The sequence below is a fragment of the Struthio camelus genome, chromosome 13 (genome assembly GCF_040807025.1).
Source record: "Struthio camelus isolate bStrCam1 chromosome 13, bStrCam1.hap1, whole genome shotgun sequence".
In the NCBI taxonomy this organism is placed as follows: domain Eukaryota; kingdom Metazoa; phylum Chordata; class Aves; order Struthioniformes; family Struthionidae; genus Struthio; species Struthio camelus.
Genome location: NC_090954.1, coordinates 11,246,980 through 11,269,848, shown reverse-complemented (window position 1 = coordinate 11,269,848; position 22,869 = coordinate 11,246,980). Strand labels below are relative to the sequence as shown.

Sequence of the window (22,869 nt, the reverse complement as noted above, 5' to 3'; positions counted from 1 at the left end):
TAAGCATTGTGCATGGGGGCCTAGGAAGCATTCACTCTGCAAATATAAGCCCTCTGCAGAGAGGTATGTTAGTCATCTAGGGCCAGGGTCCGCAGGAGATGTTGAGGGCACCGCTGCTTGCTGCTATTGTTAGCACAGTAGTCTCTCATTGCCGTTTCAAAATACTTTTATGTGCATGCAAGCTTCTCTTCACACTTACATATACTTCATTCTAGTAGCGGGCAGAAGTTAGAGCTTTTTTTTCTCTCTGCTTGTTCCTGAGGCACTGCGTGCAACGCTTAAAAAGATTAAGGTGCTTTGGTTTCACCACTAGCAACCCACAGAGTAAGAAACCCCCAAATCAGCTTCTACCTCTGCCGAGGCTGCAAACTGAGCCCAGCTGGGACTGGGGGAAGAGGAGCAGGTGACGAGGTACAAGTGGGTCAGGCCAAGGGCCAAGGCAAAGACCCCTAATTACTAATTATCAGGGTGGTTAATTAAGAATACTCCCCTCTAGTCGAGATGATAAGTGAAACAGTGAATGAAACTCAGCTCAAATTCTTGCAAGAAAACCTGTAGAAAAGAAGGTCATTAAACGCTTGTACTGACGGAAACGTTTTTGCGGTTGAGCTTACGGAGGATTGGAGTTTCCTACCTCTATCCACAGCAGCTGTAAACTAGCCTTCCCCTTACCTGGGGCTCCACGGGGTGGGTGGGGGCAAACACGGGCTCACGGACAGACCTTGCAGGGCGGGGAAGGACTCCCATAGGCGGAACAGGGAGGCCGTGGTGCCGCAGAGGGGACTCTGCCCCAGTGCTTTCTGCTCTGAGATGCCTGGCTGGGTTGGGAGGACCGGTGGGCATTGCACAGCGAGGTGAGAGGCAGCTAAAATACTGCAAGGGAGGCTGCAGGTGTTGAGTTTGAAGTATGGTGAGCTAGAGAAAGGGAGGTGAAAGCAAAAAGCCAGGTGACCCAGGGCAAGGGAAGTCCAGTCACAGCTGTCGGAGCCCCTGGTAGTGATCGCTGCTACCTTTTTCAGCTGCTTTTGTGCTGTCAGTCTCCAGCTGGCTGCTGTAGTCTCTTGACAAAGGCCATGAATCTGAGGGGAGGGGAGGCCCGTGCAATGTGAGTGGTGACGATGGGCTTCTCTCACAAGCAGCTGGGTGTCCACAGCATTGTGAGACAGGCCAATGGATGGCGGGAGGCTGTCTGGCCCCGGTAGGCTATCTCTTCATGAATCTTACTCTCTCGGTTTTCACCTCAGCTCCACCCCAAAAAGACACAAGGTACAAGTTCTTGTAAAACTTTTGAACCCCACCAGCTTTATGAAACGTGACAGACTACTTTTCTGCCCGCCAGAAAATGGTGCGTGCTCTCTCCTCCTGTACTCCTTGAGATTAGTCTCTGACCACCACTGCTGTCGTTCACCTTACTGTCTTGCCTCTCTTAGTTCGCTCTGCTTCCAGCATTGGTGACCACTTTTTTGCCAGGACCCTTCGGTAGCTAACTGGGCTATTGGAGTTCAGCATGGTGGATTCACTCCTTTGTGCAGTTTGCCGAAAGGCTCTGTGAAATGTTTCCACATGTCACCAAAGTTCACGTTCCCAGCAGAACCCCAACCTAGGTGAGAGACTTGCGTCTCTGAATGCACAGCAAAGCTTTTTAACAGCTCTGTGTTCTTGTGTCACTTTGTGATACAGTATAATGTGGTTTAGCCAAGCCTTTAAGCATCTGCCAAGATTTGTGGCACCTATGGACCTTCAACACCAAGGTCTGGTACAGTACATTTGAGGAGCTGGGATTACAAATAGCAACAGCAAAGTGTTAGCCAGAATGTAGCAAATTCCTACCTCAGACTACATAGCCCCACTTATTACAAAATCTTGATATCTGTGAGCCCCAAGTGTACAGAACCACAGTCAGGAAGCACACTCACAGTGCAGTGTCATGCTGCCTGTAGCTGCTGCTAATGGCTTGCTGTCCTCCCGTGCCTGTCTGCCCACCCTTCTTCTTCCTGTGCTTGCACTGCGAGGCACCTCTGACCCCACACTCAGCTTGCGTAGTGCATGGTAAATGCTAGGCAGCTTATTCCCTCTACAAGCAAGGTGAGATCCTTTGTGTTCCAAGGTAGGCTGTGCATGTAGAAATTATTATAGAATAGTTTGTGATTTGGAAATTCCCACCTTTTTCTGTCCCGTGGTCAATTATTCTAGTGTCTAAGGCAAATAGGGACCATTGTGGACATCTAGTTTATGCTGTAGACACAAACTGAAGAATTAACCAGTGAAAGAGATGCTGGAGCGGTGTGGTGAGAGGAGGTGGAATACTAAAGACAGTAATGCATTGGGCTTGTGATGCACCCAGCTCTGTTCAACACTGTTAGATCTTATTGCTGGAATTGCCCTTTTGCAAATATAATGAACCAAAAGAAATAAAATAGGACGTACTGATCTGCAACATGCTATACTTCACATGCTATATCTGGGATGGCAGCATGCCTTGGGTATCTTTCCACACGCATTACGCAGTAAGAACACTGATGACAAACCAGCTTAAAAAAAAGGTGGTTAGGGGAGAGACAAAAGAAAAAGATGTTTCCCATCTATTTAATTATACTCTAGGCAGACTGGAAACTGCAAATGGAAAGCTGTCTGCGTGTTTTGTCCAGCCAGTTTAGGAATAAGTCTCTGAGGTTTTGGGAGATAATTTTCAAGAGGCTTTTCTCTCCACTCCCCTCCAAATGGCACAGTTGCTTTTGTTAGATTAAAGTGCAGAAAGGCATCACCGAGGCAGGGATATGTTTAGTTTCCAGCCCAGTTGCTTGGTAATTCATGGTTTGTGAGTGGTAATTCCAGTTGTTTGCGCTGCTGCAGGACTGTAATTGCCTGCTCTCACTGACGTCCCATCTGCTGAGGATCTGCCGGAGAATGCATTGGCGGTGAGACACAAACTGAAGTTGCACCGTAACACGAGATTATGAGGGGCTTCCGCTGTTGAGATTAGGTCATTTGAAGGAGCGCAGTAGGTGATGAGAGCTGCAGGAAAACTGCATAAAGCTCCTTGTGAAAGCTGGTGTCCATCTTTCAGCAGAGTCTGGAAACGTATCAACAAAAAATAGTCTGAAGTAAAAGAGCAGACTGTGTGACCAGAACAACATCAGTTCCTGAGGCCTCAGAGGAAGAATGCATGTGGTTAAGGCCTTGGACTTCAAAGTAATAGGATGAAGGAGGATTCACTGTCAGCAAAATTGAAGGTTTTTACAGGAAATAAATGGCTTTGTGTCTCATGGAAGGGGTAGAAGTCCCAGGGGTAGAGCAAATGAGAGAGAAGGTTGTGGAGAAGAAATGAAGGAACTGAAGTCTAGAAGAAAGAAGTGAATAAGCAAGACTGAAAGAAAATAGATGGGGAAAATGGGGTGCAGTAAGGCCTCCTAAGGTTTGGTACTATTCTTGCTCATTAATTGGTACTTACATTTAGGGGTGCTTTGAGGCCTTGGGTTTATTGATTAAAAAAATCCAGCTCCACCTGATATAGCTACATAGGTAGATGCCTTCTGCAGGAGACAGTCCTGGCGGTAAATTGAGAGGCATTAGTTGAACTGCCAGCCATAAGAAATATGCCAGCAAAGCCCAGTGGGGCAATGTGAGCCCACCCTGTAATAATTTCCCTCTCTTCCCTGAAGTCCAAGTATACAAAGGCAAAATACCTAGACAGCTGTGCCAGAATAAGGTTTGAGGGGTCTTTAGCCCCCTCTATTCTGAGGCTGTTTGACTCTTCACTGTGGCAAACCTCACCTTCTGTGACCACTGGCATCAGCTACTTCTTTGTTTTAGGCTAAATTTGTTTATGAAGGGTAGTAAGAGAGCAGCAGCGAGAGCTGGCCCTGGATGCCATGCTGACCATGCTGAGGGGCAGACGTGGAGGTGGGGAGGTGGAGGAAAAGTCTCCCATGCCTTGGGAATGGCTGCTGCCAGGGGAGCAGAGCTGCAGGTCCACAGGGGCGAGGGGAGCAAGAAGGGCAGGAAGGAGACAAGGGGATGAATGGCATGAAGGTTTGGGTTGTGGGTCAGAGGGATAGCGAGGAGGTGTCCAAAATCTTGCTATGGCTCTGAACGATAAGCTGTGAAGGGTAAAAAATGGTCTTCAAAGTCCATGCTCTCTCCCATTGACGGTAGCCTGTGTTCGGAAAACAGAAGGTTTTGTTGCTGTAAAGGGGTTCTTAAATATCAGTCTTCCGTCATGTTATCAAAAGCTGAGCTGGGAGAGAGTTTCGATGTTCAATCCCTCCTGAAAAAGAATCAAAACAGGAAACCAGTTTGCCTCTGTAGCAAATCCTTCAGAAGGCTGCACTAGACAACAAATGTGAGCTTTGCTTCAGCCTACCGCATGTTGGCATCTTCGTCTGTCTCACTTGACAAAGCAGCATACGACTTGCTCAGGAGTTGCTGGGCGATGATTCAGTAGGCAATAGGCTGCACTGAGGGCAGACATTTCAGTGCTGGGTTTCTAGGATGTCTCTTCTTTTCTAAACTTCTTCTGATGACTATATTGTTATCTAGCTATCTGATGTCAGATGAATAATAACACAGCAGAGATTGACAGTAAAATAATTTTGCAGGCAAGTTTCTGAGGAAATTATTTATTTCAAAATTTCCTGTTATCTTTCTTAGCTAAAAACCCAGACAGACCAAAACCAGAGAAGTGTTTTGTTTCTTGGAAAATAGATGAAGTAAGGATGTTACATTTTAAATAAAATTCCTAGTTTTTGAAAGCCTAGCTACCCAAATATTTTCTGAAAATAAAATATTTAATGTTTTATAGCTTTTCAGTGTGAAATAGGAATATTAATAAACTGAAAATTTCATGAAAATAGTTCTTTTTGGTTAAAAAGGCATTTAGTTTTGTTGGGGAAAAAAAGAATTTCAACCAGATGTTTTGACTGATTCTTTAAGAACCCACGTGTTGGGATGGAATATATGTATGTGCATAAATGTATGAGAAATCCATATAGATGCATGATATATAAGAATGATTCTTTATACTTTTAAACCTCTTATATAATCAATTAATTTGCTCCGTTGAAATCAATGCAAAATCTCTTATGGGCATCACAATCTTATCTAATAGTAATTAATACCATATAATACCATTTAATACAGAATCATTAGCATTAACTAACTGCTTTTTCTGTCTTTTAGAAAAAAAGAACATTGAAGGGTTCTGTCGAACTTTCCAGGATTAAATGCGTGGAAATTGTGAAAAGTGACATCATTATTCCCTGTCAGTATAAATATCCTTTCCAGGTGAGTTTGTCTGTTGACCGTACTGGTAGTGATATCACCGTGTTTTGTTATTGAAGAGAATTCTCTCTTCGACATTAGGGTGAGTAGCAACAGGTGAATAAAAACCTGACCTGAGGTTTGTAATGAATTGGAGAATCAGAAACTGAGTGTTATCACAAAGTCCATAAATTCTTATCCTCATTAGCTGTATATGGGAAAGGACCATTAGATTTTCTAGTCTTATCCCAGGTTTAACATAATATTCAGCTATGCCACATGAGCTAGTTATCTCTGAGCCCCGTAACTTATGCTCAGATAAAGAACATCTTTCACAGGGGGTTTGGCCAATTTACCTACTTCATGCTGAAACAAAATACTTTTAGAGGCCTTTACATAAGAAACAGGTGAATGGAACGTATGAAGGAGACTGCTCCAGAAACGAACAGAGAAGGCTTTTTTTTCGTGATGAGATTGCTTAAGGACCAAAAAGAGGACAATGATAGCTATAGGATGGGGAAACATCTTTTCTGATCTACAGTTTTATTAATATGTGTGGAATGCATTTATAAAGCCATGAAAACAGAGATGCCACAGAGTACTTGGTTGTTGCGATGCAAATTCTCAGTTTATCATGTGCTGCTAGTTATCAGAATTTTATCACGTTGACAGTATTTTTCTTAAGACTATGGCATATGGATTTTAGTGAATTCTTCTCCAGCATCGTCCTTTGAGCAGTAAAAGTGCATATCCACCATGCTTTCCCAGCTAAAGATTGATGCAGAAAACCAGTTTCTGTGGGTGAATATACCCCAGTGTTTGCTGTCAGTTTGAGACCTACTTAAGCCCTCATCTGAGCTGTATAAAATGCTTGCTAACATTAGGTTGCTTGGGCTGTTCCCTAGCCAGGATCATAAGAATTGTCCTGGAATATTACAAGATGTTGCTATGTCTGTGCATAATTAGCATGTAAGAAACCAGACGATCAGGGTGTTACAGCCTTGTTTATGGGTCTTTCAGGAGCAGCAGTAGATGCTGTCAGTCATACACTGCAAATGGCTTTCCATGATCAGCCCTATGGGAAAGGCCTTAACCAGGGCTGGGTAGGTGGAGAAAAGTTTGATGGGGGAATTTTGACTACACTTTACTCTCTTCTCATACTAGAACACAGTTTCCTTGAGTGAAGACACGCTTGTGAAGGAAGAAACGCTCAGATCTGTTTGTTCTCTGTCTGAATTTTCCAATGTAGCCATAGTGCTCGAAGGAAACAAAACAAAATAAAGCTAGGGTAACGGCTGATGGTGGTGGGATGGTAATAACTGACCAGCTGTGATGGACAGAGCTCCACCAAGGTCATGGGAACCACGCCTGCTTGTAGCTTGTCTAAATTTTGTCCCAGAGTCAATTTTGTAGTATTTCATAAGATGATATTATCTATTTTTTAAAAAACTTTGGCTGCACCGGTTGTAAATCTTCTGAGGAACCACCAAAGCACAGAGAGTAACATAATACTAGCTTTTGTTTTCTTTGCGGAGCTCATCTGACAAGTCAGCCCCTTGCAGAGTAGTATGCAATGAGCGATTTTGTGCGTTCATGCATGCGTGTGGCTATGTTTTGGAGATCTGCTTACCGCAGATTTCAAAATCCACCTTGGATTCTCAAAACATCGTAATACAAGACTAATAGCAACGTTAATATTGCTATAATAGTATCATCAGCAATGGCTTCAAATGAGTGGGAATTATTCCTCCCCCTTTTTTTTTTTTGGTAAGAGAGGTTATGATTTATCTCTCTGTCGCATGCAAAGCAACTGAGTCATATGGCTGTCCGTGTGTGCCTGCAAGGGCTTCAGGCCAAGAGATAGCAAAGAGATAGCAAATATTTCCTGTGAAGAGAAACTTTAAAAAACAACTGCTTTCCTGTAGAAACCTCTGTTTAAAGGCAATGGTCAAATTTTCTTAAAGCATCTTTGCATCACAGAGATCTCATCACATTTGGAATTGAATTATTGAAATAAATATCGGAAGACAAATACAGAATATGTATTACATTGAATTTTAGGTGCAAAGGTAGTCATTCCATTAAGTTTCTGAGTCATTTTGGTTCTTGTGATGATTTTACTCTCTGGTCTGAAACTTCACAAATGTTCTGCATTTCTCTTCCTACGTTTGTTCATCATTAAGGACAACTTTATAAAAACAGCATATTGATTGCTCATTGTTCATCTGCTCTAGCCTCCTATTTCTCCTCTACAACCCTAGAGCAAAAGCTATTAAAAAGTTGAAGAAAATCCTTAACAATCCACATCATCTCCAAAGAGTTGCTTGGCATTCATACTGACGTGAGAAAAGCTAAATTTGGCTCTCAGATCTTAAGTGAAAGCATCCTACAAGAAACTACTAAGAAACAGATGCTATTTTCCCAGAGATCCTTTGTAAGAATAAGTCACAGTCAGCACGTAACAGGCAGAATTCTCTGCTGATTAAAATTGCTACACCCCTATTGATTTCACTAGCGTTTCTTAACAACATAAAATTGATTTAAAATAGTTATTTGTTTAGAATTCTTTCTTGATCAGGGTTTCCACTCAGTTTTAAATGATCAAAAGTCACTGAGGTTATGAAATACTTCGGAGCAGACCTACAGTACTTCACTTGACCATATCATCATTTTGAACTAATTTGTTGGTATGGAGGCTGCTGCCTGTTTCTTTAGTGACTGCCTAATGGCTCGCTTCCTTCCTTCCTCCTCTCTACAGATTGTCCATGATAACCACATACTCTACGTGTTCGCACCCAATCGTGAGAGCCGGCAGAGATGGGTCTTTACTCTGAAGGAAGGTAATAAAACTCCGTTGCCCGCCCAACTGTTGAAGCTCTTTGTTCAAGACTAGTTTTCTCAACTAATAATGCAGAGAGAATGTGCAGGTTGAGGAGTTAATGTCTTATATCTAATCTTACAAAGCGATAATTGGGAATGCCGTTATGTTTGCGAATCTCGTGGGCGTATTGGAACCGTGGAATGCTTAATTTTCATCTTTTTTAGGATAAAATTTTAATATGTTACTTTAACTTGAGGTTTTCTTATTCAGGAAGAGATTGGGGTTTTTATTTGGCATATTATTTTTATGTGAATTAATTTTGGTTGTGTAGAAGATATTTCAGTTCTACTTAGATGACAACCTTCTTAGAGAATCATGATTATTGAGAAACATTTTTGTGGGTAGCTTTCATTTCCTGTTCACCTTTTGAATTACGCTGTGGTTCATTACAATGGTTCTGAAGTGAAGGTACCATAACTAACCACTGCTTGCTAAGTGAAGCATAATACTCAACATGAGGAAGATGTTGTTTACTTACATGAAAATTGCACCAGGTTTCCTTCATAGCTTTCTCCTTTCTCATAACCCAGCTTGGTGTATTGTTCATTCTGAAAACATTTTGCCTGACTGAGATAATATAAAGTTCATGTGCTTACTCTTGTAACCAGTTAGTCCCTTTCTGGAGTACACCTGTTCCGAGTTTCTACTTTATCACCTCCTTTAGTTTAACATTTTGAGACTGCCCCTCCTTTGGACAATTTGAACAGTCTCTTGAAACAGGTCAGCAGAATTTTTTTTGTTCTTAGGAAAATGATTATTATAGAGAGAGGACCTTAACTTCAAAAATGGAACCTTTAATCGCTCATACCAACATTCAAGATTGGCATTTACATATGCAAAAAATGTTTAGTGCCAGGGAATGGCAGCTTGTACAGCTCCTTCTGAAAACCAAGCCAAAGCAGCGAGTGTCTGTGTCATATGTATACACATACTGTAGAGCTATAGTCTTTTTATGAAAAACGTAAGTACATAGCATGCTAGGTTTCTTTCTCTTTGTAAGACCTTCTGTGGTTTTAGTGTTTAACAGTTTAAAGAGATAGTTGCTTTGGTAGGATTCTGTTCTCCCGCAGTACAGCCGTACGAGCTCCATCAGCATCAGGCAGACTGTTTCTCCACATTGATGATGACATTCGCTCCTTTCAGGAGAAAGGAGAACATTAACACTGAGGACTGAAAATATTCGCCAAAGCCTGTCTTGAAAAGAAAAATAAGCTGCTTTAAATTGCAGATTATTTCCATTCAGTTATACATATCTCTTTCAAAGTGGCAGATGAATTCATTTTCCTCCTTTTCTTCCTCTAACCTTTTCCAGAAACCAGAAACAACAATAGTTTGGTCCCAAAATATCATCCAAATTTTTGGATAGATGGCAAATGGAGATGCTGTGATCAGACAGAGAAGATGGCAACTGGCTGTGTAGAGTATGACCCCACCAAAAACGGTACGGGATTTTGAGCATCCTGACCTTGGAAATATTTATTCTAAGCAAAAGTAAAGGATTAAGTCTGTCTCATACAGAACATCAAAGTATATCATGTTACATTTCCATCAAGATAGATGTTGCTGAGTTCTCAGGACATGCCTTACACTGTCTCATCTTCTACTGTATGTGGTATTCTTTGCTTTGAACTAATAGTTTCCTCTGTGTGATGCTTGCTGCTATCTTCAGAATGAGATGGAAAACTGAGAATTTGATCAGCTGTGGTGCAGTAATAGATCGAAATAACAACTTTTCTAAAGATTTCTATGTTCACCCCTGTGTGTCCTATTTTGTCCTAACCATATTTCCTTGGTGCTTTCAATGGCCAAGCTTAATCTTTGTCTCCTGAAAAGGATATAAGATATAGAAGTCAATCGTTCTTTACCCAAGACTTTTTTCCCTGGTATTTGGGGAATTCCTTGTGTAATCTGTACATCAGTTTCAAACCCATGTTGTGTGGCGTACAGTCACTGTGTAGGTCCTGGTAATTGGCATATCTTACTCTAAAAACACAAAGGGCCAACACTTGCTATTCACAATGTTTGTATCACCTTTATAAATTACCCTGATGGTTTGTCTCCTGGTTTTTTCCAAGTCTACTTCAAATTAGCTTTCTTGTTTTCATTATAGCCTCAAAGAAGCCTCTTCCTCCCACTCCTGAAGATAATCGGGTGAGTACAGTGAAGCTTGCTAAACTTTCCACGTGTCCTGTGTGTTTTACTAGCAGTGGTGAAAATATCCTCGTTTAGATTCACCATGGTTCACTAACCTGGAATATCATGTGTAACAACATTCCCCGGGTTTTTCTCTTACCTTTTCCATATTTTTTCATAGCCTAAAAATTAGCAGCATCCCACTGGTGTTCAGTCTTGCAAAGACAGCTTCTTTTTATGAGAAAGTGAAGTGGGGCTCCCCAACAGTGAGAGAAGCTTCAAAGAACTGTTTTTTGGTTTTGGGTTTTTTTCTGTTTATAGGAAGGGAAAACTGGGGAGGGGGATGGATATGAGAATAGCATTCAAATCTGCAAAAGATGCTGTGAAGAGGAACAGAATAAGTGGTTTTCCAAACCCATTTGTGGAGGGACAAAAAGCCATAGGCTTACACAATAACAAGGGAGAAGTAGGGCAGCGGTTACCACAGGATGCCTTACTGTAGGGCCGGCAGGGTATTAGGACAGAGGCTTTTAAGAAAAGTTTAGGAAACACCTGTGAGGAATAGTTCAAAGGCAGTCCTGCCCTAAGCTTGAGGGAAGGGGTAGATAACTATTTTCTGTGCCATAAAAATTTATGTATGAAGTTTATTGTTCAGATATGCTTCAAATTCTGGTATTGCCAATGCACTCCACTAGGCACTCTGGGTTGCGTTCCTAATGCTGAGGCTTTTGAACCCAGCAAACAGGGTAATGTAATATCTTTTTAGAGATTACACCTTTGGTGTTTATGAATAGGAATATGATGAGCTTTGTTCTTAATTTGTGCAGAAGTTGTTGCTAGACCCAAAGGATGCCTTAGTCTTGGCCATATATGACTACGAAGCCCAGAATCCACAGGAGCTGACATTACAATATAATGAGGAATATTATGTGATTGATAACTCTGAGGAGCATTGGTGGCTGATTCAAGATAAGAATGGGTAAGTCTCTTCTCCACAGACAATTTACAAATCCTTTCTAAAGCCAGTCTGGTCTTCCATTAAAATAGTATAGTTTATGTGAACTATCTCCTGACATACGGAGAAAACTTGCAGAGCTGACTCCCACAGATGCAGAGAAAATCCTGTCTAACTAGCACACTCACTCCTTCTCACATTTTAACAGGCATGAAGGCTATGTGCCAAGTAGTTACCTGGTGGAAAAATCACCCGACAATCTGCAAATATATGAGTAAGTTGTGGCTACGCTTTTCTTGTACCTCTAAAAGCCCTGAATTTGTTACAGAAGCTACAAAGCCTCGAATCTCCCTGCCTTGCATTCTCTTTTGTCTTTAACATTTGGGATTCTCAATCCAGAGGCTTTTCAGTAGAAACTTTAACCACCTAGAAATGCTTACTCGGCGTCTTTTGATATTTTCAGATGGTACAATAAGAACATGAACAGAAGCAAAGCAGAAATGCTCCTCAGGGATGAGGTAAACCAGTGTTATGTGCGGGTCATATGGGCAATAATAATTAATTAATGACAAATGGGGAAAAGACTGTGAGGGCTGCTTTGTGTAAGAGAGAGTTGAGCCCTGGGTTCCTGCTGAGCTGCTGTTGTTGTCCGTTCTTGGTGTGTGATGCAAGATAAAGGACTAGCAGGAATGAAAATGCTAGCAAACCCTCCTTACCTCTGCACGAGCTGCATGTGGGCAGTCAGTTGTGCCACGCTTCTTCAGTCAAACACACCCCAAAACTAGGGCTGATGGAAAACACTGTTTCGGAATGCTGTGTCAACAGAAACCAAATATTTAGTTCATCTCTTCTGTCTCTGCAGGAGGCCTGCAAATGGCAGGAGCTGAAAATCTAACCAGCCTCGTGCTGAAATATTTTGGGTGCAAGCCGAAAGGATGCTTTGGGTTTTTTTTTATTTTTAAGTTGTGTGTGTATGTGCATGTGAGCACATATTTTTCATTTTTCAGTAGAGCAAGAGTTTCCCAGTGAAAATTGTAATGAAAATAAAAAGAATATACTTTTTGTTGAAATCTTCCACACGAACGCAACCTTAGTTTTTAAATCAGCTCTTACACTAACAGAACAGGAGACCTGAATGAAGTGCTTTTTCTTGGAGCAATAGTATTTTATGGAAATAAAAGCTTTTTGAGTGGTTTTAATAATTCTTTTATTTCCTATCAACTCCTACGGGATGCGTCCATGCATGGCTTAGTGAGCTCATTTTTCTTTTTGGTCTTACCAGTGCAAAACTTCTGTGGCAGCTCGCCTTATGTGACTGTGTAGATATGTCTGGTTCAAAACCTCTCCACCCTCGCGGTTTTTCCAGAAAATGTAGCTAAGCTTGTGAGTGGTCTTTGGCCAGCCTTCCTGTTGAGGGAGAAGGAAGGGCGAGAACAGCACTTAAAATAACTCATGCAGGATGCTGTCTTCAATACTTGTCTACCTGTGCAAGCAACCCCAGGTCTCTCCTGCCTGTACTTTGAAGCAGCTAAACAGTACGCAACTTGTAGAGAGAATGGCCATGTACAGCATTAGAGAGGTGCTGTGCCCAAATTAATATGCCTTTTAGGACTTTCTCAGGACAAACCACACCTTCCAGGGAGTTAAGACCTAAAATTCTCACTATTCATAATACAGACGCTTTAACAGCAGCATTCAGAGACCCTCTTTAGAGCTTCTCTGTGCTAGATACTGTATTGTACAGATAGAGTAGATGTTGTACAGACATATACTAAAAAGAGAGCCGTAGAGGATTTATAACTCAGTGGCCCAGTCTCAGCTGGGTGGAGTCACTCACTAAAGTCAGCAGTTCATACATAGTGGATCCAGTAACAGTTTTGGCCCCTGTGTTCACCAGGAGGCTGAATCGATCAGCTGGGGAGTCAGAAAAGAAGACAAGGCAGGGTGCAACTGGGGGGGTAAGTTTTGCCCCAGGTATTGTGGTGGATAGATCTAATTCTTCCAGTTACATCAGACAGCAGACGTTCTTGCTTTCTGTGTACCTACTGCAAACACTAACACAGCGCTGAAATGAAGAAAGTCCACTTGAAGGTGGATATGTTTATTGACTGGAGTTGGATAGAGGACATACACAAATGGAGGAAATCTACTCCAAAAAGGAGAGAAAAAAAATAATCAGGCCCTTCGGATACCAGATGAAAGGCATCCTTATCTGCAAACAGAAGAAAAATGCTATTTTTATTATCAGTATAGGTCAGCACGGTGCATTACATCCAAATTGTGATGTTAAGTCTTTTCTCTTGCCATCTGATCCATTAGTGCTTTGCACTGCAGGATCGTGGCCTATGATACTTCTCAAGCATTTTAGCATTCAGATCAGTAGAAAACATTTACTGTGAAAAATTAATATTGAAAACAGTTCTGTGAGTGCCAGAGTAGAGGAAGCGCACTTTCCTAAGCTTTTATGTTTAGATATAGGATGGCTGGGGTATCTATGAAATGGCAAGATCTTGCCAAAGCTTTTCCCATTTCTGGGGCATTTGTAAATTATCTTTTATACGCTCCTATGTGGATTCTCTGGTGTCTAATAAACTACACACTCATTCTGTAGCTCTTCTCTCAGTGGAAGACACTCAGAGGGGTCTGCCTCTGCTCTTGGCTGCCCATTTTCATGAAGCTGATGTGAACTTAATATCACCAGTGTTCTGTCAAATAAGGTTGAAATCGATCAATGAATTGGATTCAAAATTTCTAGGGCAGATGCTCAGAGGGACAGAAAGACACAAACTCATGTGTACCCACACCCACACATACTCGGCATGCTCACATAAGTCTCATTTCCTCAGGAAACTGAGCTAAAAATATGTGGCACCCAAGAGAGACCAGCTGGCTGTACCTGTAGGCTCTGGGCAGATATCAGAGCTGGGCATGGAAAGGAGCAACCTCTGTCAGTGAGCTGGTGTCTTGTTTTTGTTCCTACATGTTTAGCACATCTTCATGACAGAGCAGTAGACAGGGCTAAGACGAGCAGAGCTTTGCCAGTAACGTGCTTCTTTTTTCCATTATGCCTCTAACCAATTTTCTGCGCTTTGCTCCTGTTGCAGGGTAAGGAAGGTGCCTTCATGGTGAGAGATTCGAGGCAGCCTGGCATGTACACAGTCTCTGTTTTCACCAAAGCATTAAGGTACAGCTGAGCTCAACAACTTTTCACATCAATTAAATCAATCAAATGACTACTCTGAAAGTTTAATCTCTGTAGTTGTTTTGGCATTAAGCAGAAGGCTAATGAAAATGGTAAACACTTCCAAAAAAAAGCAGAGTTGGCTGCTATTTGCAAAGCAGTGTGTTAAAGGCTCAACTTCTCCCTGAATCTAAATTTTTGCCTATAAATAGTCCCTTAGACATTACTGGGGTTATACTTGTGATGAAGTTGTCTCCACAGCTAAAGTGTCTGTAGGATCAACATGGATTGTAAGCTGATCTAATCAGAGGTGCATAATACAGGACTAGTGAAAGGGTTTCTGTGATGGGGCAGAAAGTTTTGTTTCAGAAAGAGGCGGCAGAGAACCTTAGTACTCAGCCTGCTCTTGTCTGGAAGCCTCAGCCTTTCTAGAGATGAGGCCATCTATGAGCGAGAGAGAGAATATGCAAGTACACCGCTTCCATTAGCAGTCGTAGCTCCCTCCTTGTTCCTCTCTCATTCGTTCCACATGAGGAGGGTTCCCTTTGCTTGCCCTCTCCCCTTCCCTTTATCCCTGTAATTCCTATTTTTTTGCTGCAATTAGTTGTCCTTGAACAAAACCTCATCTTTTTCAGCACAGACAACAATCCTGTTATAAAACATTATCACATCAATGAGACCAATGACTTTCCCAGGCGGTATTACTTGGCAGAAAAACATGTGTTTGACTCTATCCCTGACCTCATCAACTACCATCAGCACAATGCAGGAGGTGAGTGAAGGCTGACACTGACCAGGGGAGATGCCGTTTTACCACACAGCCACGTGACTGTTTTGAGCAAAAAAAGGCTCTCAAACCTTCTGCCCTTACAACAAAATGCTTAATGGCACCACATTTTCTTTCACTTATCCTGGCACTTGGATGGTAGGAAAACAATCACCTTAGCTTTGCTTCTAGCATTGCACCGTCATTCTGATGGGTCCTTCTGTTTAAGACTGGGCATGACCAATGCAGATGTCATGATGACTTTCACTCTCTGGGAGGCTAATGGAGCTGTGTCACTCGTGCCAGACCAAGCTGCCTGAGGAGTTACACTGCAGTGCCTTCTTGCCCAGAAGGTGATATTTCCCTGGGTCTTCACTTGACGCAAGTTAGGGACATGGCCAGGTTCCATAGCTATCAAAATCTTCCAATCCGGCAATTCCAGTGTACCAAGAGAAATCTTGGGCTTCCAAAATATCCTGAAAATAAAAGGTACAATTTGACATCTCATCAGAGCTAATAGAGACTCAGAGCTCGTGCTTGGTAACAGAGCAAAAATGGGAAATAAGCTGAAATTACTTAGAATTGGCTTCCTTTGAGCAGGCAGGAAATCACAGTCTGAGCAGAGGTTCAGCTGCCCTCAAGTGGAGCTGAGAACTCAGTACAGTAAATCTGCTTCCAGTATCCAGTCTCCCTTCTAGGGTAATGACAGTTGCATTTCCCATGACAGCGATAATAACTGGAACCCATCTTTTCCTCTGTTTTTCAGGTCTTGTTACTCGTTTGCGGTATGCCGTCTGTTCCTGGAGAAAAAAGGCCCCAGTCACTGCAGGGCTGAGCTACGGTATGGAGTTACTTTTTTTTACTATAAGGAGATCACACTCATCCCTGGCTAGCTGGATGATCTTGAATATTCCCATGGCTATTGATGAATATTCATGTGACTATCCCAGCAGTAAATAGGTTTCTTCAAGTCTTCACATGGAACCATTCCTTAAATTATCATTTCTGTCATTACTGTTGATGACTGAATAAATTGATTCTGCAAGGTCCTGAATGCCTTGAGGGAAATGCTGAGCACCCTAGGGTCTCATTAAAGTCAGTAACAGATACTGAAATAAATACTAAACAAAGGTGATGGGAGCAAGAGCCCAGCTCAGCCTGACAAAAGCTGAGTGCCTCCTGAAAGCTGCTTGCATCTGTGTATAGTTGTCTACAGAATTTTACTGGTATTATCTGTATTATAATTCTTGGAGACCTCAAGGAACTCAGGAACCTAAAAGCATGCTGTGCTTAATAGTGCACATATACATGATAGAAAGAATCCTCCCTGAAGAACTGAATAGACAAGACAAATAGGGAAAGAAAGGGGAAGTTTTTGTCTCTCTTTCTGAGCATAAATTGGAGCAGGGACTGGTTAAATTAGCTGCCAAAGGTCAGATAGACAATGTGAAGCAGAGCCAGAAAGTCTCACTTTGCGTCCTGTTTCAACGCTTAACCCACAAGAGCTTCTTCTTTGACATTTTACTACTAGATCCTTATTCTTTCTCCATTATGATCAACAGGAAAATTGGTCATAAATCCCTGTGAACTCACCTGTGTACAGGAAATTGGAAGTGGGCAGTTTGGGGTTGTCCACCTTGGCTATTTGCTGGACAAGACAAAGGTAGCCATAAAGACCATTCGTGAAGGAGCAATGTCCGAAGAAGACTTCATTGAAGAAGCTAAAGTCATGATGTGAGTAGTAGCTTCACCAGTAAAATCGGTCTTCATAGGATTCACAAGACTGAACCAAAGTGTTGTTATAATGCTCAGGAATTTGAGTAGAGAATTTAATCCTGGATTATCTACTATCTATCTAAGAAGCTGAGAGACCTGTGAGTTCTGGTGGTTGCAAGGGCGGGCAATTCAAAGCGTAAATGAATTACTGTGCGTGTAAGTCTGTCAATATCCAGAATGGTCTTCCAGATTTCTGCTGTCTGGAAGGCAGAATTTCTTGACAGTGTGTTCTGAAGGTAGAAGTGGTTTTGTGAAAAATAATTGGATGAAGAAATTTCATACAATTTTTGGGGAAATGCTATTGGAAAACCTTACTTCCCAAATGTTTCTGCTTTGCACAACTGAAAATATTTCTCTTTGGCTTTATTGACTTTATTTGCTTGATTTATATTTCTCTCTCTTCAAAATAGAAAGAAATGGATTTTTTGTTTGATTGAATTATTTTCTGTGCAGAATAATCTTTTGGTAACCATTACCATTGAGACAGATTGATATTTAGTGCCAAACTAGACTGAAGTTAGACTTGGTCTACACGTTTTCTCTTTTCTGCTTTCATGGTTGGCCTTTGGACAGAGAGGAGTGCAGCAGGGTAACAAAGCAGTTGTCACATAATGCACTTTCTGTAAGAACAGAAGGACTGAGCCGATTTCAGTCTCCTTTTTCCACCTTCCCTCCCCTGCCTACAGGAAGCTGTCTCATCCCAAACTAGTCCAGCTTTATGGAATGTGCTTTGAGAAAACTCCCATATGCCTGGTGTTTGAGTTTATGGAGCATGGCTGCTTGTCAGATTACCTCAGGAGCCAGCGGGGCAGTTTTTCCAAAGAAACCCTCCTGGGGATGTGCCAAGATGTGTGTGAAGGAATGGCTTATCTGGAACAAAATTCAGTCATCCACAGAGACCTGGTATGTCTGCCCCAGAAAGGCTTGTTCTCTGCTCCAGCTGGGCTTTTCCCTGTGCTTTCTCCCTCAGTTTTCACTCTCTTCCTGCATATCTATTGACATAGGATCCAGTATCTGCCCTTGTTGCAGAAGCAGCATCAATGCTATAGGGAAAAAAAAAAAAAAACATCCTCTGGAGTGCCCGCTAATCTATTTCCCTTCATTGGGTTTGGGAGAGAAAAAAGGAAGACATAAAGTTCAGCTATTTTCCGAGTGAACTCTTTCTCCTTAGGGTCCCAGCTCCCACAGGGACTAGCCTCTCTTCATGTCTAAAATCAGTGAAGATGTCAAAAAGACCAAAGCCTCCAGCAGATGCTGTTCTTACACACACACAAACATGCATTGCTGATACCGTCCTTTAAATTAAGTAGTGGTTTTAATGGCCAAACGTAGACCTCTGCAATACATAATTCATTGCTTTTTGCAAACTAGGCAGCTGCTTTCTCCTGTTCGATCAAACTGCATTAGTCACTGCTGCCACTTCCTTAGGGGAGCAAGGACTGTGGGTAATTGTGGATATTTAGAATCTTCCTCTGCCCTTTGTAGGCAAGAAGGGCCTAGGTGAGATTCATGGTTGGATGCTTTCTTGGCAACAGGAACATGCTGAGCATAAAATGTATGGAAAGCATGAGAACTTCAAGTTCTCGCCCTCTTCGTGTGGTGCGGTATCACTTTGTTTCTATTTTTAAGCGCTATCTGGTCTATCAGAAGAAAAGTGACTGAGTGACTGTAACAGTCTTTCAGCACTACCCTTTTGCCTTTGTGCCTTCTTTTCTTACAGGCTGCTCGGAACTGCCTGGTGGGGGAATCGCACGTGGTCAAAGTGTCGGACTTTGGGATGTCAAGGTAATACTGCAGAGGCTGCACGCGCTCCCTGCAAGTAACTTGGACGTGTGGGGTGACTCAGCATGCTCTCTTCTGTTCCTTTTCCAGGTTCGTCCTTGATGATCAGTATACCAGCTCCACAGGTACCAAGTTTCCAGTCAAATGGTCTGCACCAGAGGTTTTCTCCTACAGTAACTATAGCACCAAATCTGATGTTTGGTCATTTGGTAAGCATCTCTAGTCAAAAATGGAAAAAAAATTCAAGAAACATAGAAAAGCCTAAGCACTCAATCTTCAAGTAAAATCTCTCAAACAGTACATTTACTAGGTTCCAAGGGTGTTTTTCCTGAATAATGGCTTAGAAAAAGAAGCCCCAATCTTTAAATGAAAGGGAGGAAATAATAGTAAAATAATAGAAATAAGAGTAAACTACTTAGACGCTATGAAACACTGCAGATACTGTTAATTTAATCTATTGTACCCGTGCAATATTATACAATACCAAAGAGCAATCTCTGCTTCATGCTGATATAGAAGGAGTGTCCAAGAAAAGATATCAGAATCACTGGCAAGGTTATATAAAGAAAGGAAAGGAGAGACATTTAGGCAGTCCATCTCTCTGTGTGTCAGTCCCAGGCAGTGAAGCTTCGTTCAAACCCACTGCCATTCCAAGTTTGCTCTGCTGACTCTGTTTATTTTATGTCAATCTGAAAATATTATTTCACTGCCCATACTTTTTCTCACCCAATTTCCTGCTCCCTGATGCATTGTTTTATGATTTGCATCTGTTCTTTGGTCTCCCTTCTGGACCCTCATAGATAAGAAAGCTGTTGTATTTTTTTCCCCAAAGTCATTGGTACTAGAGATAACAAAGGCTATTCCCTGGCCTGTTGATCTGGCACACTAATGTATCTGGCCCATCTCCAGCTAGCATGCAAATAATGGTACTGCAGAATGAATCAGTGCAGTGTGCTGTGCACAGCACACAGTCAATGGGGCGCCACTCAGCTCTGGGCCTAGCAGTAAATAATGCAGGGTTATAACCTTTGCTAGTCTGTGAATTCTGTGCTCACTTTACTGTATTCTACTGTGCATTTCATACTCACCAAGCTTATGCATTTTTGTGGTGGGTTATTAGCATTGCAGTGGGAGTTGGGTGTTCAGACCCACGCAACTCCTTTAGGAACCCAATCCGGAGATGCTTCAGAGAGCACCATTTCTCTAGGTCCTCTGGCACGCTGAGGAGGCTCTTAGCACTTGCCACATAATTACCAGGGACAACATCTGCCAGGGGAGCTAGCTATGACACCTTACAGGAAAGTGGCTGTGACATGAAGAGAAATGCTACCTCGGTAAGAGGTTATTCTGCTTCACAAATCAGAAATTGGCCCGTACACTAACGTAAGTGATAACGTTCATTTAGGGCCCCTTTAGAGCCAGATGCCTCCAAAATGCATGCTTAGTTTGATTTTCAGTCAAGCCAAGCTGGGTGAAGTTGGCTCACTCCAGGGCTCATTTTCAGGGCTGAGCGAAGTGCTTGTGAAGTTTGTTTGCACTGGTCAGGCCTTTCCTTGTGGAATTTGCACACACCAGTGTTGTGCATCTATCTGACCTATTATTTCCCCATCCAGTGGGGTTTGCATAAGAGGATTCCCCTGTCATGTCATGGTCTCATGACTCTGAGAATCTTTCTGCTCTGCTACTCTGCAGCCCATTCATCTCTTCTGCCAGGGCTGAAATCCTGCTGTGCCCAAGAGAAAAAAAAGGGTGTGCGAAATTCCCAATGCTAGAAATCTGCACGCTGAAGGAGTACAACTGTTTCACTTATTTTGTAATACAGCCAGTATCACTGGTGAGGAGCATTAGTCTCTGCACATCTCCCTGTTTTAAGAATTAGCAGCTAAAAGGTAGACATTATTAAGCAAAGCTGACTGTGGAGTTACACACCTCTATTTCAGATCTCTCTATCTGCCTGCCTATCTCCCTCTTCTAATATGAGAATGTGAACACAGTTTACCAAGACAGTCATATTAAGTGAAAGAAATCAAACCTAATATTAACACAAACACCTTTATTCATGCCATTTGCAGAGCCTCTCTGATGGCCAATTGCAACATGTTCTGTAATCATTTTGCCTTTGTCTGTCTCTCCTCCACCCCACTAGATAACAGCATGAGTTTCTCTGCTACTCTGAACAGGAATCATAACAAATTATTTGAATGCTTAGGAAAAGAAAAAATATGTGATGTAATCCTTTTGAAATTCCACTGTGATTGCACGAGAATTTATCTCAATGAATCACACAATCTGCTATTTTTGCAGATGAGGAGATCCCAGTACTGAGGCTAAGCTGACTAACAAAATTGGACTATCTCATATTGCTTTTCTGCTCCTGTGTCTTGCCAAAACACAAGCAAATTCTGGTTTAGGACAGACTGTAGGCATGAACATCAGTGACTTCTCTTGTATGTGATTAACTGGAAGCAAAAATAGATAAACTTCATCAGTGACAAAAAGGGAGTTCTCTTTTCCTCATTACACATCTGGATGGAAAACATTCACTAGCATTGCCTCTTCTTCACATGGGAAGAGGAAGGGGGGGACTTCTGGGAGAAGACATAAACACCACATTGATTTCTGACACATAATACTCTTAAACTTCATCTGACTCAGTGGGGAAAGAAGTCCCTGTTGTGCTGGAGTCTGTCAAGAAGTATGATATAGAGAAGCCATACTTGCACTGGCCTAAACTGGGACTTCGACACAGTTCGGTGCTGGGCAGAGATTTTAGTTGGCATTCTCAAACTGTATAGCTGTGTAAGAAAGAGCCTGATTTTTCAGACATGTTCTCAGAATCTGAGTGAAAAAACTTTCAGCATCCACAGTGAGCTGCAGAGAAGAGCAGGTGGAAGGTGGCTGTGGGCCTGATGAGGATTTTATTGTTGCTTCTTTGTTATTATTCTCATTATCTGTTTGGTTTAGGAGTGCTGATGTGGGAGGTCTTCAGTGAAGGTAAAATCCCCTATGAGAATCGCACCAATGGAGAAGTGGTGGAAGAAATCAATGCAGGTTTCCGGCTCTACAAACCCAAGTTGGCCTCCAAGGCCATTTATGATGTCATGAGTCGCTGTTGGAGCATGGTTAGTATTTTAATGAGAAAGCCCTAATTCTCAAAGACAAGAGCTCTCTTCTCCTTGTCTTTTAGTGGGAGAGGGTGTTCATATGCTATCACAACATCAAATACTGGAGGTGAGGCAGTTTTCGGCTTTCATCTGAGTTAGCAAGCTGAGTTAAACTCTAGGTTCTTTGCCTTTAATTTAAGCTGCTCTCTCTATAGACTGTCTTAATTTCACTGAGAAGTCTATGTAGTTCACTTAACTCAAGTTAATTCAAGAATTTTCCTCCTAAGAAAGCTATGTCTTTGTAGGGCTCAGCTTTAATACGGATGGTATAAATGATATCCAACCCGTTAACAAGGTGCTTAGTGTCTACTAGGCAAAATTCACTGCTAGTAGAAAAGAAACATTGCACACAAAAAAATTAATTCTTCCATTGGAATTTTCTCTGTAAGAATGGATTTTATGTCTGTTAATACTCAGTTTCCTCACAAGGTTTTACTTCCTAATCTTGCCATTCCTCTCAAGCTGACATCAGTGTTCTCTCTCTCTCCCTCTCCCCTGCACAGAGGAAAGATGACCGGCCGTCCTTTTCTGTTCTGCTGTATCAGCTGAGTGAAATCTCTGAGCTTGATCTTTAGTCACGTCACTGGCCACTAAGTGACTCTAACAGTCCTGAGAAGACAGATGGTTGGATTTTCCCCACGCAAAGCATTAAGAGGAATCCTCTCACCATAGATACTTGCTATATTCCTGGGAGAGCAAGAGAGGGCAGAGGCCGATAATTCCAGACAGACCAGATATCCTCATGTCTTCCAGAAAGCAGACAAACATAGACTTTTGGTTTGGCCAAGAATATGGTTACAAATCTTACAAGCAGAACCAGCTGTTCAGCACAGATTCCTGAACCACACAGTCCAGCAAGTCCATTTCTCATGAAGATACGGTCTCAAAACTTAAGATATCTGACATTGCTATTCCAGTGTGGAAAAATTCCAAATTAACACTTTCTCGGGGCAGGGTGTGTGTGTGGGGGGG

General features: G+C 42.1%; 1 protein-coding gene across 1 annotated transcript in view; it reads left to right on the top strand.

Annotated features, from left to right (window-relative positions):
• ITK (IL2 inducible T cell kinase) overlaps positions 1 to 22,869 on the top strand; it is a 32,792-nt gene extending 9,923 nt beyond the window's left edge. The window contains exons 2-17 of the mRNA XM_009685666.2: positions 5,179 to 5,283; positions 8,018 to 8,099; positions 9,453 to 9,581; positions 10,251 to 10,291; positions 11,101 to 11,252; positions 11,437 to 11,502; positions 11,692 to 11,746; positions 14,333 to 14,412; positions 15,045 to 15,181; positions 15,942 to 16,016; positions 16,738 to 16,909; positions 17,638 to 17,854; positions 18,672 to 18,736; positions 18,824 to 18,942; positions 21,698 to 21,855; positions 22,401 to 22,869. Coding sequence (XP_009683961.1) covers positions 5,179 to 5,283; positions 8,018 to 8,099; positions 9,453 to 9,581; positions 10,251 to 10,291; positions 11,101 to 11,252; positions 11,437 to 11,502; positions 11,692 to 11,746; positions 14,333 to 14,412; positions 15,045 to 15,181; positions 15,942 to 16,016; positions 16,738 to 16,909; positions 17,638 to 17,854; positions 18,672 to 18,736; positions 18,824 to 18,942; positions 21,698 to 21,855; positions 22,401 to 22,472 — 1,725 coding nt within the window. The 3' untranslated portion in view covers positions 22,473 to 22,869. The remainder of the gene's footprint in view (positions 1 to 5,178; positions 5,284 to 8,017; positions 8,100 to 9,452; positions 9,582 to 10,250; positions 10,292 to 11,100; positions 11,253 to 11,436; positions 11,503 to 11,691; positions 11,747 to 14,332; positions 14,413 to 15,044; positions 15,182 to 15,941; positions 16,017 to 16,737; positions 16,910 to 17,637; positions 17,855 to 18,671; positions 18,737 to 18,823; positions 18,943 to 21,697; positions 21,856 to 22,400) is intronic.